General features: G+C 34.3%; 1 protein-coding gene across 21 annotated transcripts in view; it reads right to left on the reverse strand.

Moving 5' to 3' along the window:
- Positions 1 to 13,107, reverse strand: part of MEF2C (myocyte enhancer factor 2C) — a 136,131-nt gene that overhangs the window by 77,176 nt on the left and 45,848 nt on the right. For 18 of the 21 annotated variants that reach the window (XM_027656912.1, XM_027656906.1, XM_027656917.1 and 15 more), the window contains one exon: positions 748 to 945. In XM_027656912.1, the coding sequence (XP_027512713.1) occupies positions 748 to 801 (54 nt within the window). In that variant the 5' untranslated portion in view covers positions 802 to 945. Of the gene's footprint in view, positions 1 to 747; positions 946 to 11,175; positions 11,266 to 13,107 lie in introns of all 21 variants that reach the window. The other 3 variants (XM_027656908.1, XM_027656910.1, XM_027656911.1) reach the window with 2 other exon arrangements.

The raw sequence follows: 13,107 nt of genomic DNA on the forward strand, positions 1-13,107 counted from the left end.
GATCTAACTAGCAGAGATAGTGTTGATAATACACGACAGTGACTCAGTCATTTTATCTAAAGCAGAGCTAATAATTAGTTATCCGGTCCTGCTGGACCTAGCATCAGAGATGGTCACTTGGCTTAATAACTACAATATGTTAATATTATTCTATATGGGTTTTAGAATACGTGATGCTACCTAAAATATTTTTAAAATTCAGACAGGAAAAGATGAGATTTTTTTATAACGCAGTGTCATTTTTATATGAAGGAGGTAAAAATAAAAACACTGCAAAGGTGTAGAAACATAAATAGTTGGGAGCTCTGCATTTAAATGCAAGTCCTCATATTATAATAACTCATAACAGTTCACAAAATACAGTACAAAAAGTCTGCATTCTGTAACAACTCACAGATGTGCTTAACAATGTATATTCCAGACTGAAAGTCAAAGCAAGTGCAGAGGGGGCCCAAAGTACAGCATAAATATCAGACTTCGTAGAACCAAGGCCTGAAGTAATAAATTACTAACTGTGAATGTTACTAACTTGAAAACTGTGTGTGAGGTTTCTGGTCATTTATAAAATGACCTATCAACAAATATTTATAAAAGTACTTTTTCTTTGATGGCCTTACATACATTGTGTATATATATACATATATGTAGGTATATGCATAGGTGCACAAAATTATCAACTTTTTATCACTTTTGATAATGCCACCTTATAAATATATGATGTTCAAATGTGGTATGTTTGCAACTCACCTGTCTGTTACGTTCATCCATAATCCTTGTAATCTGAATCTTTTTTCTCCCCATAGTCCCCGTTTTTTTTTCTCTCCTTCTTCCTTAAAATTACGTATTTTTCCCTTCTCTTTTCTTCCTCTTTCCTGTTTCCTCAAAACAAACCTCTTTCTTCAGCACTTGCACTACTCAGTTCACAGTCCTCTGCATCTGTTCCTGCTAAACACAAAAAGGAATACAAATGCTATTATGAAATTGATAACCAGAAAGTTACTATGTAACTAAAGTTACTATGGAGCTGCCCAAGCATCCACAATATAATTTAATGCACACATAAATTATAATAAAAATTTACTGCATCTATAAAATAAGTAATGTATGGAGAAATAATAATTTAATTCAAAGGCTTCTTTAAAAAAACAACAACAACAACAATATATAAAGTGAAGAAAAGGGCTGAAATACACATTGTGAAAATTTTAACAGAATTAGGTGCCTCTAATTTCAAATATCACTCACAGATCTAATATGAAAAATTACCTAAATCAGAGAGTTAATGAACCTTTCTGTACCTATGTATGCAAAGTAGGCCAGCTAATTCATTTCTGAAGGGAAAAAAATCTTGTGTTTTGACAGAAGAGGTGATAATGTCCCTCATTATGCAAATATGATGGACCTTTATTAAAGTGTTACTTGATATATAAGAGATGTCAGCTACTTTAAATCCAAAATTTGTAACCTTATTCTTTAAGAATATGGATTAATGAAAGTATTAGTCAAGACATTTGAAGAAAACACTAGCGCATTTTCCCCTCATTTCATCTCAGTGTAAGTTCTAAAATGTTTTGATGGAGGAGTTATAATCAGCAAACATATCTTTCCTTATAAAAATGGAATAATAGAGACAGATGATAATTTATGAATGTTCTGAAAAATATTTTTACTGTTTTAGTAATGCACTGATCTTTACCATACTGGCTGTCTTGCTGAGCTAAGGAGAGTTACATGCAATATACAAAAAATACACAATGCAGGACACATTTTATATTTCACAAAATGTCATAAATCACATAATTAATTTCTATCATATCCAAAGTGCTTTTAGCAATAAAAGACTAGATGAAAATAGAAGAAAATACAGAAATGAGTATGCAGTAAAAGACATAATTTTTCCCCCTCTATAATCTTAGTTTACAATATTTTTAGATTTACATATTTTGAACAGAACAGCACAGAGTTCTTTGAAATACAGAAGAGGAAAAAAAATTCTGAACAACACTAATTTAAATGTTTTTTAACATTTCCATGATAGCTTCACAGAGTGTTAAAAATATTGCCTTGGAAATAAAAATTGGGTAATTTTAAAACAGGAGCTAGTGTTTCCATATTTATGCTAAGATTGTAGTCTGTCAGCCAACCTGATAAATTCTCACAATATGTTACATAGCATTAAGCCGATGTCATGGCCATTTATTCCATTATTTATCTCTGATTCAAAGCTACTGAGGTAGAAAAGCTAGACCTCACTCCTGATCTTCAATTGTCACTTGATTTTCTTCACATACATTAAGTTGCTCATGTTTTATGACTAAGAAAAAAAAGTTAACAAATAAATAGTCTGAGTTTTTTAACTAGCCACTATGATGTAATTAATCTGTTGGGCAAAACAAATTTTCAAGTATAGTAGTTATTACTTTTCTGCACATAAATGCTTTTTTATATTATTTCCTAGCCATATTTATATATCATTAACATAATGCAAAACATGGAACATGGGCCAATTCATATTGATAATACAATAAAGTGTGGGCCAAAAACTTTTTTTTGCTGCTACTTTTTGCAGCTGAAAACAGTAACTTCTGACTACTTAAAAAGACACAAAGGTATTTGATCATATTTGCAACAAAAAAAGTTAAAAAAATTCAAAAAATATGAAATAAATTGATCAAATGTATTTTTAAAACCTTTTTTTTTCCCAAACACTAGGAGACAGTCTTATCTGATATTCAGTGTTGACAAACAAAGTCAGTCTATTTTTAGAAACCGTTTTAAATTTCCTTGGACTAGGCTTATTTCCTGTTTTTTCTATAGTCATACCTCCAACAAAAAGACCAAGTTAGAATAGTGTTTCCCATGCACATGCAGGACTCAAAGGAGTCTAACAGGCTTTCTCTGCGACAGTAAGCCCATATGCTAATCCACAGCAAATGCATATGGAACAACTTCCTCTCCTTTCATTCAACTGAAATCAGTGGCCCTATCAGTTTACAGCACTATGTCTGCCTAAACTCCTATTCACTGCCAGTTGGAAGGTCAGGGTGGACAGATTAGAGCAGTGGTGACTGGTTAGTGAGGACGAGCTGTTCTGCAGATCAAGATGCTCATGCTTAGTGAGTTCAGAAAAAAAAAAAATCTCTTAATGCTGAGAAAAATCTTATCAGGAAGGAGAGAAATCATAGTGGAGGAGCAATATGTTGAATCTCTCTCACACACTTATCAGTTCCACATTTAAGACCAGTCTTTAAACAACAAAAAATTTATAGGCAGTTGAAAGTCAGAATACTTAAAATTTCCGTGATCTACACAAAATTATCTTAAAGTAATTCACACAACACTTGATGAGCAGAATTTTGTTTTTCATTGCTTTACTACATCAGTTTTATTTTAGGTGGAAAAAGAGATATGTAGGAAAATAAAGCTGAAAGGGAGCAAGGATGACTTCATTGTTAATTATCATGCAACTTGAGAGAACTTGAAGGAGAAGACAAATTGTGTTAGGTCGTATGTATAAACCACACAATTTGCAAAGAAACATAAATTTGTTTCAACACACCACGGGTTTTCTTGAAAAAATCTTTCTTCCATTTGCTTTTATCTTCTCTAATGTCAAATATAAGCTTTCAATTGTTGTAGCAAATTTATTTCCTTTTAAAAAAATAATTTCTGCTATTCTTACCACTACTAGAGACAAATTTGGAATGTTTTGGTATTCTCTATATCTGTCTTATTCTTTTACATATACACACACACACACATATACACATAAATATACCTATCAATACATAATGCTTCAAGTGCTATTCTTACTATGCTTTTGTGTGTAGTTCAATTTATTTCATTAGTACATATATTAAACAAACAGTTGGATTAATCCCTAATCAATAAGACACAGATAAGTAAATCAAGACATCTCATTCAAGGGCTATAATGTTCACAGGCTGGTGATTTCTCAGTCAAACAGAATGTCAAGACCTCTGGAGACTAAAAAATTGCCATGGCTGCTTTAGGTCTTCACCACTGTTCTCAACACTTTTTGAAAGTTGTTGCAGGGTTAAAAATTGCACTATCAAGTATTTAAAGTTCCTCTTAACTTATAAATTATTTCTCTAACATTAATAAAGCACACTGACTAGAAAAGTTGAATGTACTACAAAACTGAAATAGCACTGCAGGCTTCCATTATCCAGGAGAATTTAAAAAGAACTTTTTTGAAGTACCTCCACATAAAAGAAACCTTCCAACTTAATGATAAGGTCACATGCAAACAAATTGTATTTAAAGAAACACAGTGTTAGATGCTATTGTGTTATAGTCATCTGCATTTTTTCTTTTTGCAAAGCCAAATATTAAAAAAAAAATAAATAAAACAGACTGCTTACAAAAAGAGGAACTTCATTTTTGGCGGGCTTCTGTTCACTGTGTGATTTGGCAGAGGCAGTGGTAGCTGACAGAAGACTGTTCTGAGTCTTAAGAAGGGCAAAGAGCTATTGGACAAATGCAGCAGATCAGTTGACTGCTCCCATCTCTCTTTTGAACACTCACACACAGACATATAGGCACAACACATACGCACACACATGCACACCCACTATTCCTGCTCTGCAACACAGAAGAATCTTGACAGAATGGCAGGAAACACGCACAGAGCGGTCAGGGAAGGATATGATGTCAGCAACCACGAACAATAAAAGGTGTAAAGGTGCTTCCTTCCCTAAACTGTTCCAGAAGTGCAAAATGGGAACCAAAACTCTCCACTTCCTTCTCCAAGCAGAACTGTCTGAATCTGCTCTGCTGCAAACCCCAGACAGAGAGTCCTTTGAGCAGTTATACCAAGGGTAATAAGAAGTATCAAAACAAGACAGGAAAAATATTTAATTTATAAACAAGAAGGCAGCCAGAGAAAAACAAAGTTAAAATGTGCTAGAGTTTAACATTTTCATGGTTGCTTTATGAAAGAAACAAACTTGCCATAAAGATGTCCCTGTTCCATTAAGTGGCTTGCATTCTGAATGGATTAATTAGGCTAAAACAGAAAAAAACCATTTTTTTTTATTATCCTGATATAAGGAAACAAATAAAAAACCGCTGTCCCCTTTCTCTTACCATTCTTTTCTTGGTGTTATAAAGTAACTTTTAAGGTCTATGAAATCTTTTTATGCAAGCCTGTTTTCTCGAACAAGTTTTCAATCATTGTCTAAATAAAAAATGTGAATGAATTAAGTAAGAACACATCAGTTACTTTTCTGATGAAAAATTAGCTGCAAAAACTGCAATGTAAACATGAAAATTGACAGTGGGGAACCCATATTTGAATAAAATGGTCACTCTAACATTTTCTGTAAAAACCCTGGTTGACTATGTTCCCTACACAGATGAAGACAACTACATAGTGAAGAAAAGACAGATATACTGTAGCAATTCAAGACATCACTCATCTGGGGTCTGTCACCTGGAGCTTGATATAGTTGAAGGAAAAGCATGAAGGGTGAAAATAATGATCATCTATCATGTTATCTGACTGAGATCAGCTGACATTAAAGATAGAAGTGCTTCTTCACATTCACATGGTGGTTTGGCTGCATAGTCACTATAAAAAAACACAGTTTGGACCATTAACAGAAAGGTTATGATAAAATTATATATGTCATCGTCATGGCAATATATCAGTAAAGCAGCAGTGGCATGATCTACAGTATGGTTATCCAGGCAGAAAGCCATGCAACAAATGAATCTGAGTCATCTTAAGCTTTCAAACATCTGTCTACAACACTCTGATTTAGAAATTAAACATAACCTACACTTATGTGTTTTGATCTTATGGGCAGGCTGCCATATGAAAAGATTGGAAGGGAGTTCATTTTAATCTACTAAATTTAACTCAAGAGATCATGCATTTTGCTACAGGAAATATAAACCAAATATTTAAGCCATAATGGACACACTGCTACAGATGAAGTACTACAGACTACTAGAGAGACAGTAAGTCAAATCAAAAAAAGTCTGTACATGAAGAAAATATTTGTAAACTTTAACTACCAAAACTTATTCATCTTTTCAGTTATCTAACCTCATTCCTGACTTACGGCATGAGTTTAGTTTATAATGGAGAATAATTCAAGGGCAATGAACTTCTGCACCAAGGCAGGAGTAAAATGTTCATAAACTTGCTAATTGTGAAATCATTCCTTATAAATTGTTAGTTAAAGGTTTTAGAGAAAACTCGACTCATTTGATCTGAATTCATATTTCACTAATTTTACTACTGATTTTGACAGTATCTGCTGGATTTGTAAGATTATTTCAACTGATACTCCATTTATTAATTAATGTGTTCATGTGTAAAGGATAGAAGAATGTATTGATTTTTAAGTCTGAACTTCCGGAGTTATACCTTATTTGCTTTTCATGTTTATATTTTACCATATTCCCAACACAATGACAATGTAGCCATGAATTGCAGAAAGTTCCTCTTGCAGCCAAGTTACTGACTTTCGATCAATACCATTATTTGCATGCCTTGGAAGTGTCATGAGAATTCTAGCATTATGATTTTTTTTTCAGTTTGGACTTCTGAAGACTAGCTGTAAGAATGCTTCAGATAACTGTGGTCATTGTAACTTGTAACTCAAAAATAGTACCAAGTTATCTCACAGAGCAAGAACTTGAGCAATGTGGGTGGAAGAGTTTCACTGGCTTTTATTTTGCAAAGTTCCCGTGAAAAGTTTTTTGGGCAAACTAAGCATCATTGCCAAAATGGTGGAAAAGATGGCACTTCCTAACAGTAATCCTGCTTCACTATGTCACACAACACCCCGCTTTTTAATGGACTGAATTACTGAGACACTGAATACCAGTCTGTAGCCACCTCTCAATTTAAGCAGATCCATGCCTATACAAAAAAGAAAGGAGTAACTTTATCTTACCTTCCAGTTGAGAGGCATCCACCCAGCACAGTGACAGGAGGATTTTCTGAATATTACATGCATGTTATACCAAACCTGGTCATGCTGATAAAAAACCACGATAAAAAATCATGACAGGAGGCCAAAGGCCTTCCAAGTGATTGTGGAATTTGCCACAGATAGTGAGTCACTCCTTGCAGCAGTGCACCAAAAGAAGAAGAAACCAACAGCAATCTAGATGAAAACTGGTTGCTTCCACCCCAGTAAGATATGTGCCTGCTACATTTGATGAAGAAAGCACAACTTGGTTAAGTTAAAACATTTTTGAACATGGCCATGATGAAGAAGAATATTTGATTTGTAAAGCAAAGAATGCAAACACTAATGCATATTTTAAGGAAAACCTTTAAGTGAAATGTTAATATAAAATATGTATCTGTGAAGAGTCGGTTAGTTTTAAACTACAATGATCAGCAGGTGGTATTTCCATGCCTACCCATCCATCACCCAGAAGAAAAAATTGGAAAGTAAATAGTTTGAAGAAAAAGTTTGCAGGTTTATGATTTGGTTCATGCTGTACCCTTAGCAGCTAGACAGACATAATGGGAGTCTGACCAATATGTATGGAATAAGATCCATGAAGTTCTTCAGAGACTGTCTCAAGTACAGCAGTTTATTCAATTAGACAAGCTGATATTAAAAGGGAAAAAAATAAAGAACTGAAAACTGAATCCCCTAATTGATCTGAAATGGAGACAGTACCTAGGAATGGGAACCTGTCTGAAAATGGAGTAGGGAAATTGGACCACTGCAAATCCAGCTAGGAGACTTGACAGGTCTGAGATAATGATTTGATTGGATTGCATTATAGTTAATAGATGTGTAATGAATATCAGGAAACGTTTTACAAATTCAGTCTGTCATTTACTGAGCTGGAGGAGATGAGTAAGCAATTCAGTAGTCAACAGAGTAAGATTTAGCACCTTGTGAGTTGAAAAGGTGTCTTAGAGCTACTCTGATCTGGGTCTACCTGTATTTAAAGACATCTTGCATACCAGAGAAGATGCTATGGTTACAGTTTAGGAGCAGTCTTACATACAAATACAAACGACTTTGGAGAGTGTTGGCTTATTACAAAAAAAGTCTAAGATCTCTAGAATTGAGTCATTGCATCACCTGAAAGCAGTCTCTGACTGGTGAGATCTAGATGTACAGATTTGTTACTAGTGCATGTATGTGAGGAAGTCTGTGGTGAGGAACTTAAATCCCCAAAATGGCTATTAAGAATCTGGAGATAATTCCAGGTATTATTGGAAGAAGCTATGTACTGCAAATATCAAATCATAGTCTGAACTTAGGCACAAGCACTTGGCAATGGTGGTATCAGTGACAGACAATTTTAGGTTATCCTCTATTGAAAAAAGTACAGATTGATTCTCAAAAGGATCCTTTTCAATTAGACTTTTGATTACTTTCTGCTTATAATTTGCTGAATGGCAGAAAGCAAGGAAGCTCGGTACATGCACTTGGACAAAGGAGCTGGAGACAGTGTCTGAACTATGGTCAGTGATGAGTCTGGAAGCAATAGATGGAGTGGATGGAGAAGGGAATTAAATTTTGAGTGAACAGGTGGACTTGTTGATATCTACATAGACCTGGTGTTCTTCATCTTCATCCAACAAGCTCCAGAGAAATTTTACACACTCTGACCCGGGATCCTCCCTTTTATCACTCAAAGGGCACTGTAACATGCCTATCTATGTTTAGCAATGCAGCTGAGTTCTCCTATTGCAGGTTTGTGCTGCACCACCACTTCACCCCTGTGTGGAGGAAAAAAGACTTGGATTGTAGAAATCTCATAAACATATTTTGAAAATGGATGTCTTATACATTTGAAAATGAATCATTTCAGGAAGCTTTTAGAGAAAAGAGAAAGTTTTTAGAAACATGATTTTTTGTGGCATGAATAAACAGGACAAAGAACTCAAAGTGTCTTTAAATTACTGAGCAAATAAATGAGTGAGCACTGTATTTGGTTCAAAGATTAAGGTGACAATTAGGAGGGATCATCCAAAGAGGTAGAATAGGGAAACAACTGAGGATGAAAATTACCTTAAAACTGAGAAAATAGGTGCAAAAATTAAGAAAAACTCAGATGTGAATAAGTTCCTCATTAAAAGAAAATATATACCTCTACCAGAGAACAGATTCCATAGAAATATTGTGAAGGGGTTAATAAAAGGAATCATTTCCAACACAACCAAAGTGAGTGACAAAAATTGTCAAGGTAAAGCTTGATTGAAAGTGAAACTGTTTTGGGTTAGTGATGGGAAATATCCTGACAGGAAAACTGTATAAATATGTTAAGGTGGTAAAACATTTTTACTGGATGGGAAGTGTGGCTCATGGTGTTGCCATTTTAAGATTAATTTGAGTAATGAATGGAAGATGAAAAGATAGAAGGAATAGGATTATTGCTGGTAAGTGTAACTTCTGTGCTCCTATAGCCCTGAACACTGAAAAAAAATATAGGAAAGATTTATTTTTTAGGAGTTTCTGATTTGTGAGGACAAGGAGAAGCTGAAAATGTTGAGATATTGAGAGAGAGCTCAGTTATAGAAAATACAAAGAGTAGAGCTTGGAAATAAAAGTAACACAGGCTTTGGAATAATGGTTGATGGGATAAGGAACTCAAACATTAATACTTGATAATGTATAATGAATCAATTCTCAAGTCTTGCTACATTTAGAGATATAGTAAATCTTTGTAAACAAAAAGTGTTAAGGAAATATTTGACTCACTTATCACTTTCCCTGCCCTAATGGCAATAACCATGACTTTGGCTAGCTACTCAAGCCAAAACAGGACAAAGTCTCTTAAGCCTGTCCTTTAATGTCGTTCAGTTTCCTATCAGAAAAATGAAGTAATTAAAAATGAGAGGATTCATGCAGGTGTCCCTGAGCCATGGAAATTCCTCAAATAATAGGATAAAACCTATTCAGGCTTGAAAAATTTGATTATAATGACTCAGGTATTTATTTATTTATTTTCCACTATTAGATACTGTATGATGCAACCAGTCACCTAAGCCCATCACTGACTCACCAAAGATGGAATGAATCTCAGGCAGACATCACTTAAAATGTAGAAAATGTTACTGATTTCTATGTAGCTACTCCTTTTTACTAATATAAACATGAGAATAGATCCACCACTAGTATTGAAAAAGAAGTCAGACAAGCTTTATAAGCAGAGTTAGTACCTCATGTAGACTAACCAATTTGGAAAAAATAAATCACTTTATGGTGTACAATTCTTTGGCTCAATGTACCCAAATCTTTTATTTCAGCTATGGAAGCTGGAAATTAAATATATTACCTCTGCCCAGAGATCATCTCTTATCTATGGTGTTAGACCATCTCAGCTACAGCTATACTACCACAGAAACAGAATATTGGTTTTCCTACAGCATAGACCTAAACACATAACTTTCACGTGTAAATACTTTTATTAGTTTTCTAATGCAACCTCACATCTGTACATCCTTCATCTGGTAATTTTTTTCTTAAAGGGGAATTCTTAGACACAAAGATGTTCTGCTTCTCTTTTTTTTTTTTTCTTTGTATACTCAGTTCTAGAAACACACTCTTTTTGCTTTAATTTCTTCCCAGAAATGTCAAGAATTAAATATAGTTGTTCTCAAATGTAGACTGCACAACATTGTGGAGAGCTCCTGAGCTGCTAGTAGTTAATTCATTTTGTGCAAATGCTAATACGATAAATATGATATAAAAACTATTGACACTCCCTGAACTCAACTGCTTGCCCAGAGACAGATGCAGGCTTAAAATGAGGAGAAAGAAGAAGAAGGGAAAAAAAAAAAGGCAAGGGAAATGTATCAATCTTCTCAATGACCATGACAGTTGAAAATCTACATCATTAATGCTTCCAGTCCCACTCAGATAATTTTTTCTCCCAAGGACAAAAGGAGATGAAATGTGTGTCAGGTACATAATAAGGCTAAAAAAAAAAAAAAGATAGTACCTGCATTTCACTGCAGAGGGGTGAGGAACCACCTCTGTGCAATGTGTCCTTTCTAACGGCAAAGCTCATAAATTAGGACAGGTCACTGCTTTTAAACATATAAAATACACACAATTTAAATAGAAACACATTAATTCAGAACAGATCTGCTCTAAAAAAAGGAAAAAAAAGAAAAGTACAGTGGTAGTATAGCAAAGTAGCATGATTACAAAGACTTGATACCTTTTACAAGCCACATGATAGGAAATAAACCTTGCACATATATTGCCTTGTGCCTCATGTCTGGAATTCTGCATGTTCAGGAGGAAGCATCTGTTGGAAAAATGGAAGGTTCTGACTAGCAAGAAATAAAGTATGTGGCCATATCTCTTAGTGCTAGCACAGCATAAATCATTTGCTGAAGCTATTTACTTTCTACCTCCTGGCTGCATCTTGTTAAGGAGGATCTCTCTATGCTGTAAGATCTGAACTGAACTCTCACTGGTTTGGAACCAGAAAAAATGCATAAACAGATAAGGCTGCTTATAAGAAAAGAATTTGCTATGTAAAAAAAAAGTAAAAAAATACGGGAGAAAAAACATTGCCTGAAACAACTGGCTTTATGCTGTCTGTTCAGAAAGAAGTTTTCTGTTGTTCTGGGTTAGTGGGATATTCTACAGATTTTTTTGTTGTCCTTGGTGGGGGACAGACAGACAAGCAATAGATATATTTCTGTTAACAATACTCTCATGAAGAGAGGAAAAGAGAGAAAATGGAGAAACCTAAAATATACAACACACTGAGGAGCTATGCTGTGATATGACGAAGAGCTAAAAGAACTGCAGCTTCGTATCTGTATTAGTTACAAAGACATAAATAGTCTCATCTAATTTAGTGTACTGTTCAACCACATCATAGTTCACATTCAGTTTTTGAAAACTGTGTTAGGTAACTAATTCATACTTTCCACATGAGGATTTGATCTTCTAATTTTTCACAGAATTGAAGTCTAACAGCTTTAACCTCAAGAACTGTAAAAGCAAAATTTCTACTGAAAGGGGTGGTGTTTACCACACAGGTACACCTACCACTGTCTGTAAGTACAAAAGCCACAAATGAGCATCACACCCTGCTTACTGAACCTCAGCTGTAACCACTCCATTAGCACATGCATCTGGATTTATTTCTTACACATATAAGACACAATGCATTTGTCAGTAGCCAATGTAAAAAGTCAACATCCTTGACAAATATCAGAAGAAAACAGACATATAAAATGTTCTTAATTTGCAGAGGGAAAATAGAGTGGAATTATCTTGATAGTCTCCATTCTATCTTGAATGAGCTTTTGTTTTTCTAAACAGATTATTGCCAGCATTGCTCATTTTATTATTAACTTAAAAGCATGCTGAAAAAATAAAAACATAATCAATAAAAAGATACATTAGCTAAATCTTTTTGTGGCCTTGAATGTACATTACATTTTCTCAGAAATGGCACTTTTTGAGCTCTATTGATATGTAAGGTGGTTTCTGATGAAATATATTCTTAGAAACACGCAGTCGTGGCAAAAGTAGCAGGCAGCATAGTGTAAAGAATTGGATTCAAGGTTGGGATGCAAACATGGCTGAGATCTGCTCCCTCTTCTGCCAAAAATATTTAATGTCACCTTCATTTTCTACTCAGTTTCTCTGTTGGAAACATGGGGATAAGAAACCTGTGGATTTGCTCATGTAAATGTGCTGAGAACTAAGAACAGTGAATATTTATTACACAATAGAGAAATTCCAAGGGCTTTCAGTCAATATCCTATACTTTTCATCTGGCATAATCAGTGAGTATGTAAACAAATAAAGCAGATAATGTAGCAGACTTAAAAACGTACAAAATCAATGTTAAGGGCAGGATTATGATAATAAATATATTAATATCTGTATTTAAAATCACTAATTTCAGAAAGTTATAATTATCTGGTATACTAATGCATTTATATATGCATGCTGTTCTAGCTCTATCATCCTTTATGCTAATTTACATCTTCTTGAAATAAAGATATTTGACAGTACTGTCATATAAGGTCCACCATGCTACACAGCAGATTCATCAGTTTCCTGCTTCCCTCTCTCTCTTACAGCATCCTAATCAACCTAATTAAAGCTTAGTTCATTTGAAACC

Source organism: Corapipo altera, unplaced genomic scaffold (genome assembly GCF_003945725.1).
Source record: "Corapipo altera isolate COAL_440 unplaced genomic scaffold, ASM394572v1 61281, whole genome shotgun sequence".
Lineage (NCBI taxonomy): Eukaryota > Metazoa > Chordata > Aves > Passeriformes > Pipridae > Corapipo > Corapipo altera.